Source organism: Bos indicus x Bos taurus, chromosome 5 (genome assembly GCF_003369695.1).
Source record: "Bos indicus x Bos taurus breed Angus x Brahman F1 hybrid chromosome 5, Bos_hybrid_MaternalHap_v2.0, whole genome shotgun sequence".
NCBI classification, from domain to species: domain Eukaryota; kingdom Metazoa; phylum Chordata; class Mammalia; order Artiodactyla; family Bovidae; genus Bos; species Bos indicus x Bos taurus.
The window spans coordinates 16,789,634-16,797,572 of record NC_040080.1 but is presented as its reverse complement, the minus strand read 5'-3'; the positions used below and the strand labels follow the sequence as shown (position 1 = coordinate 16,797,572).

Genomic DNA, 7,939 nt, shown 5'->3' with positions numbered 1-7,939 from the left:
TCTGCTTACTTGCCCCGAGGATTTTGGAAAGTTCCATGCCTCGGTTTCCCTGTTGCCATGGAGAGTGTCACCATGGCTGCCTCCTCACCAGGAACACAGGGACGTGGGGAAGCGGCATGTGTGTGGTGGTGGCTCAAGGGTGGTATCTAGCCAGGACAGTGGGCTCAGTCCCCTCTCCTCTGTCATGACCAAGGGCCCCATCCCAGTCCCTCTTTCTACATCCAATAAAAATGAGATTCCTGGAGACTTCCCCAGTGGTCCAGTGGCTAAGACTCTGTGCTCCCAAGGCAGGGGGCCCAGGTTTGATTCCTGGGGAACTTAGGTGGGGAACTAGGATTCCACATGCTGCACAGCACAGCCTAAAAATAAAAAAATAAAAATAAAAAATGAGGCTCTTGATTCGGGATTCAGATAGAGCCTACACACAACCCATAAATACTATTTCCAGGAGATCCCCTGGAGGGTATAAAAAGAATACCATGAAAATGCCATATCTTCCCAGCCCAGAGGACTTGAGATGTCCGAAGTGCTGGTAGTAAGCAAAGTGGGGATGAGATAGGAGGAGAGACGTCTTCTGCTTTGCAGGAGTTAAGGAATCTGTGAAGGAAGAGGTAAGGAGAGCTCAGTGATGCCTTCTAAGCTGGCAGTTCCCAGATGCTCACATTCAGCTGAATATCAGGAGTCATGCCTGAACAGGAATGGGTTGACCAAAACAAGGTGGAAGGACAGGACAGAGGGTTAAGCATACCATCAAGGCTCTAGGGATGAAGGAATGATAGAAACCGGGAAGAGGTAACCAGGATTCCAGTGGGAGGCAGACACAGGAGGAGGTAGGGGGTGAAGAACGGTCTGACACATGTTGTCGTTCAGTCACTAAGTCGTATCTGACTCTTTGCAAACCCATGGACTGCGGCACACCAGGCTCCCCTGTCCTTCACTGTCTCCCAGAGTTTGCTCAAACTCATGTCCACTGAGTTGGTGATGCTATTCAACCATCATTCATCTGTCGTCCCCTTCTCCTCCTGCCCTCAGTCTTTCCCAGCATCAGGGTCTTTTCCACTGAGTCAGCTCTTTGCAGCAGGTGGCCGAAGTATTGGGGATTCAGCTTCAACCTCAGTCCTTCCAATGAATATTCAGGGTTGATTTCCTTTAGGATTGACTGGTTTGATCTATCTGTTGTCCAGGGGATTCTCAAGAGTCTTCTCCAGCATCACAATTTGAAGGCATCAATTTTTCAGCACTCAGCCTTCGTTATGGTTCAGCTCCCACATCCATACATGAATACTGGAAACACCATATCTCTGACTACTTTGTCGGCAGAGTGATGTCTCGGCTTTTTAATATGCTACCTAGGTTTGTCACAGATGGGGGGCATAAAAGGGAGGGCCGATGTCCCAGGCACGGGATAATGTGCAAAGTCAGCCAATAGGGATGCAGAGGACAGAGGAAAGGCCCCTGGGGAAGTTGCAACAGCCAGAGCCCATCAGGTAGAGAGCAGTTGGAGGCTGTCCAGAAAGAGGCGGGATCACTTCTGTGGTTCAGGAGAAGGATGACCCTCACTGACCTTCATGATGTTCCACGTGGGACGTGTCCCTTCAACAGCTTGTCCCCCGGTCCCTCCTCCACAGATCTCTACTGATAAGAAGACCCTAGGGACGTTCTGTGGGCAGCTGAGCTCTCCCCTGGGCAACCCCCCTGGAAGGATGGAATTCGTGTCCCAAGGAAACAGGATACTGCTGACCTTCCACACAGACTTCTCCAACAAGGAGAATGGCACTGACATATTCTACAAGGGCTTCCAGGCCCACTACCAAGCCGTGGGTGAGTGGTGCCTGTACTGGGCTCCTGGCCTCGTACTGAATGAAAGATAGAATTTGGGATTCTTGAATCCGAAGAAGCGGGAAGCCTGGCCTGCGGGTTCCCACCCCTCCCACTGAAGTTCCAGTACAGTCCTTCTCAGTTCTCACATGGCCCTGTGTTCTCTTCTCTCCAAGTCAAGGACTGCGGGCAGCCCCGAAGCCTGCCCAATGGGGCCTTCAATTACACCACCAGAGAGGGGGTGAGCACGTACGAGGCCCGTATCCAGTACTGCTGCCACGAGCCCTTCTACAAGATGCACAGCAACGATGGCACGAGCGAGTCTGAGCGAGGTAGGGACCCACACAAATGGCTGTCTTCTCCCTCTTGTTGGGAATCTTCTGCGATTTCTTCCAACAGAATCTCCAAGGAGGGAATATTAAGATATTTAGCCAGGGAACTGGTTTCAGGGGTGCCAAGAGGCTTCTAATAAGGTTGAAGATGGAGACACTTGAGCTGATAGAAAGACCTGAATCTCATAAACAGCTCTCTCATCACCACCATCACCATCAAAACCACGACCATCACTACCACTGCCATCAGCATTGCCGCCGCCACCAGCACCATCATTACACCGCTGTCACAATCACCGTCACGACCATCACCACCGCCAGCACCCTCTCCAGCACCCGTACTACAGGCTTATCAGTGGGGTTTCCTCAGCATTCTCCCCACATCCCCTCTCAGGTTGCTGTGTTGTGACTTTTTGCATTACTAAATTACTCTCAAACTCATCTATGGTTATCTTAAAAACTTTTTTTAAATAAAAGAAATCACATGCCTTGTAGGTTTGAAATGTGCAAAACAGAAAAACAATCTTATTTATATGCTCTATAGGGTATTATTTAAGAACTAGGCTTTGAAGTCAGACAATCATCCCTTTGCATCTTGGTTCTAGCACTTAGAAGTTATATGACCTTGTGCAAAAAACTTTAAACCCAGTTTCCTCGTCTCTAGTGTTAGTCACTCAGTTGTGTCAGACTCTTTTCAACCCCATGGATTATAGCCCACCAGGCTCCTCTGTCCATGGAATTCTCCAGGCAAGAATACTGGAGTGGGTTGCCATTTCTCCCTCCAGGGGGTCTTCCCAACCGAGGGACTGAACCTGTGTCTATTACGTGTTTTGCATTGGCAGGGTTCTTTTCCACTAGCTCCGCCTGGGAAGCTGAAAAGCATCACCGTGGTGCTTCAATGACATAACACAGATAAAGTGTTGAGCATCAAGCAGGGTTCATTGTCCACAATCAGAAGACATAGCTATGGGGAATTCCCTGACAGTCCAGCAGGTAGGACTCCACATTTTCACTGCTGAGGACTCAAGTTCAATCCCTAGTTGGGGAACTAAGATCTGCACTCCTCGGCCAAACAAATTCCCCCCTCCAAACAAACAAACAAAAAATAGCTCCCATTATCATCCACAACTCAGCACCAAGATGCAATCATTGATGAGATCTTCCTGATAAGTTCCCTCCAGTTTTTGTGTCAACTTTCAAACACAGGGATCACACTGAATATGAGTTAAGTATTCTGATTTTTCCATTTAGCATCAAAACAAAAGCATACACATGGTGCCCCTTAGACTTTCAGTATCCCACCTGCAGATATTCGAACCTTTCCCTTTGTTCCTCCTCCATTCTGTCCTCGCTTTGGTGCTCTTGGCCCCTGCCCACACCCCCCCAGCCTGAGCTCAGCCCCCTCTCCCCTCAGGGCTGTACACCTGCATGGCTCAGGGCATTTGGAAGAACGAGCTGGTAGGACAGAAGATGCCTTGGTGTTTGCCAGGTGAGTGGAAGCCCGCCACTGTCCTCTGTGGCCTTGGCAGCCAAGCAGGGCCTGGAGGAGGGGTGGCATAGACAAGAGAGAGACAGTCCAGCCTGAAGCTGAAGACGGACATGGTGCATCTGAAAAAAGAAGAGGAGATGCCCCAGGAGAAGGGCAGAGGGACCCAGAGAGCTGGCCCTGTCCTGACAGTCCTGGACTTTTCACTGAGCAGATGGGAGACCAAGAATAAATAAAAAGGGCAAGAAAAGCCCCAGGAAAGAATAAACAAGAACGAGGAGAGGTGGTGACAATATGCCAAAGATGGTGGGTTGGGGAGGATGAAGGGAGAGGAAAGGGCCCTGAGCCAAAAGAGGGGCAAAGGGAAGGGAAAGGCCATGGTGGGAGGTGGGCAGACGGACACTGACGTTTCTCTCCCTGAACCCATCTTCTCCTCCCCAGTGTGCGGGGAGCCAATCCACCCTGTCAAACAGAGGCAGCGCATCATTGGAAGCCAGAAGGCCAAGCTGGGCAACTTCCCCTGGCAGGCCTACACCAACATCCACGGGCCCGGGGGTGGTGCGCTGCTGGGGGACCGCTGGATCCTCACGGCCACGCACACCATCAACCCCAAGGACCACAAGGCGCAGGGCAGCCCCAACTTAGACGTGTTCCTGGGCCACGTCAACGTGGAAGATAGCACCAAGCTGTCCAACCACCCGGTCCATAGGGTCATAATCCACCCAGACTACCGCCAGGAAGAGTCCCACAGTTTCGAGGGGGACATCGCCCTCCTGGAGCTGGAAAATAGCGTCACCCTGAGCCCCAACCTCCTGCCCATCTGCCTCCCAGACAACGAGACCCTCTATGACCCGGGTCTGATAGGCTATGTCAGTGGCTTTGGGATCATGGAGGAGAGAATTTCTCACGACCTCAGGTTTGTCCGTCTGCCAGCAGCTAGGCGAGAGACTTGCGAGCACTGGCTCCGGCAAAAAAAAAAAAAAAAACAGGAATGATGTGTTTTCTGAAAACATGTTCTGTGCTGGGAGCCCAACCTTAAAGCACAATGTCTGCCGTGGGGATGCCGGAGGGGTCTTTGCAGTGAGGGATAAGAAAAATGACCGCTGGGTGGCCACGGGCATCGTGACCTGGGGCATCGGGTGTGGTGAAGGGTACGGGTTCTACACCAATGTCCTCAAGTACGTGGACTGGATCAAGAAAGAGATGGAAGTGTAAGACTGAGCTCAGGATTGCCTAGGTCAGAATCCAGAGAGCAGTGACCCGTTGTTGATAACTGCTAAGAATCCATATTAAAATCATTAATGCAGAAAGACACCATGTGAAATAATTTCTCTTCTCTATAATCCCACCCACGTTCTTCACCTGAAACAACTTAGAGGGCACCTTTATTTCCCCCAAGGATTGCAGAAGATGCCACAATCTCTGGTTATCCCTGTCCTCTTCCGTGTTTATACCATCGGGTAACTGAATATAGAACACCTTCCAGATAAAGTTTTATGAGAAAGCCCATGGTGTAAAATGAATTAAAAGCAGTGTTTAATAAATATAAATTATTTAGTGAGTTCAGGACTTCCCTGATGGCTCAGCCATAAAGAATCCACCTGCCAATGCAGGGTTTGATCCCCGATCCAGGAAGATCCCACGTGTGGCACAGCAACTAAGCCCGCGGACCTGCGCTCTACAGCCTTCCAGCCACAACTACTGAAGCTGCGTCCCCTAGAGCCTGTGCTGGGCAACAAGAGAAGCCACCGCAGTGAGAAGCCCAGGCAGCAACAAAGACCCAGCGTAGCCCAAAATGAATTAATGAATTCAAAAAAATATTTAGTGAGAGTATATGTGAAATATTTACTTAGGAAGGCAATGAGAACAATTAAGGTGCTGCCCACATTTACCATTAGAGTTGCAGATAATTTATCTCTGTATTTTGTTTGGATTATACACTACAAAGAAAATCCTTATTTTCCCACATACATAGTTGCAGATATAAGAGCTTTTTTAACAGCTCACTTTCAAACCTCTAAATATTCCTTAAGAGAAAAATGCTATGAAATGTTTTTCCCAAACTGAGTCACTAATAGGACTTTTATCTTTTTAATCATTTATTTACATATGTATGTATTTATTTTTTGGTCACTCCTGGCAGCATGTGGGATCTTAGTTCCCCAACCAGGAATGGAACCTGCACCCCCTGCAGTGGAAGTGCAGAGTCTTAACCACTGGACAGCTGGGGAAGTGCATTAACAATATTTTCAAATAACATATTCTTTAAGGTATATTTAAAGGCCAGAGAAGGGCCCAAAGCTTGGGATAAGCATTATAAGTATTTATGCCAGAATATTATCATGATATTATTGCACAACCAACTCTGCTGGACTTGTCTGAACAACTTTACTCAAGTTGACTCACACAGGCCTGAAATTAAGAATATCAAGGCAGAGTTAAAACATTCCCAAGAAATGACGGGTTTGTAAGACCAAATGTAGGTCCACAATCCCTTATCTGACACCCTCAAGTCCAAGTGGCTTTCAGTGTTCATCATTTTACAGATTTCAGAAACACGGTATACTGTCTGTGTGATGTAGTATCAGTGTATTACAGCAGCATCCAGGGCAGCACCCTGCAAGAACACAGATAAGTAAGTCAGAAAGAGAAAAACAAATGTCATATATTAAAACACACATGTGGAATCTAGAAAATGGTACAGGGCAGGAATGGAGTCACACACCTAGAGAATGAAACAGCCCATGTTTTTTGAGTCAAACATTGCCTTTCTAACCCAGTCTTACTCATGTATCAGGTTTTACTCCAGAGCCACAGATAGCTTAAAACTATACGTAGTACCAAACACTCAAAATATTAAACTGAGTTACTTTTAGTGGTAGTTTGGCTGTTTGTTTTCCTCTATTCTGCATTATTTGCTAAATTTTATTTAATGAGAATATATTAGTTTTATTTATCTTTATTTTTATGTCTAGACATACATCTAGATATATATTTTTTACCTTGGCAGGGAGAAACTTACAACTTGTTTTCAATAATAAAAATAAATAAGATAAAAGTAAGATATACTCATTAAATAAAATTTAGCAAATAGTGGAATCTATATGTCTGTATCTATATGTCTAGATATAGATAGAGGTAAAAACAGATATAGGTGCAGGTGTATAGATATAAATATATCCACAGAAGGAAAACTTCCATTGCCTTAAGAGAGATACTTTTTTCTCCCCAGAATCAAATCTTAAAAGTCATGATCAATGTAACAATGTCTTTAATACTGGTTTCAAAACAAGTGTCTGAGAAATCATCACATAGCCATTTCTTCTTTCTGCCCAGGATGTAAGTCAAGGGTATACCACTAAGTATAAAGGAAGTGAAAGTGTTAGTCACTCAATCATGTCCAGCTCTTTGCAATCCTATGAACTGTAGCCCTCCAGGCTCCTCTGTCCATGAATTCTCCAGGCAAGAATACTGGACTGGGTTTGCATTTCCTTCTCCAAGGGATCTTCCCAACCCTGGTACAGAACCTGGGTCTTGTGCACTGCAGGCAGATTCTTTACCATTTGATCCACCAGGGAAGCCCAACACTATGTATAAGTCAAGGTTGTCGTGTGTGGTTGGGCAGAGAGGGGGTCAGGCTGGGGCTGAGCTAATGAGGTCCAGTCATGCTACATGCTACCAGGACAGAACTCGGATCCCCTAGGCCACATGGGAGCGCTCCTGCCAAGACTTACCTTCTTGGACCTCCTGTCCTACCTGTAGGCTTGCCATCCTACCTCCATGGTAAACACACAACACACACACACACACACACATACACACACTGCCATCCAGATACTAATGTGCAATTAGCTAGACCAGATGCCCATTCTTTCTTTTAAGAATTTTTTTTTACGTAGACCATTTTTAAAGTCTATTGAATTTGTTACAATATTGCTTCTGTTTTATATTTCGGATTTTTGACAGCAAGGAATGTGAAATCCCAGATCCATAAACAGGGATCAAACCCTCGCCCCTGCATTGAAAGGTGAAGTCTTAACCCCTGGACCCCCAGGGAAGTCCCTAGATGGCCCTTCTTTTTGCCTTGGATCTGGCCCTCACCCACTCTTCCCTATCTTCTGTCCTTCCTCAGCTGACAAGGGCACAGATCATGTCGTGGGTCATGTCATGGATCAGCCCTGCCAGCAGATTCACTCCTTGGCTCTGACATACAAGCCTGCTAGTGAAACCCTCCAACCTGGAACCACCTGGCCTCTTGCGTGTGCCTGGTCTCAGACTACATTCAGTGATGACCTGCTCACTG

The 7,939-nt window shown here is 47.1% G+C and overlaps 1 protein-coding gene across 1 annotated transcript; it reads left to right on the top strand.

The window, feature by feature from the left end:
* Positions 1–1,217: 1,217 nt before the first annotated feature.
* Positions 1,218–4,894, top strand: LOC113892392 (complement C1r subcomponent-like). Its single transcript, XM_027541206.1, is given in 5 exon segments — positions 1,218–1,821; positions 1,995–2,150; positions 3,565–3,639; positions 4,078–4,613; positions 4,615–4,894. Coding segments are annotated over 5 exon segments (1,257 nt in total). The 5' UTR covers positions 1,218–1,568; the 3' UTR covers positions 4,852–4,894.
* Positions 4,895–7,939: the final 3,045 nt, after the last annotated feature.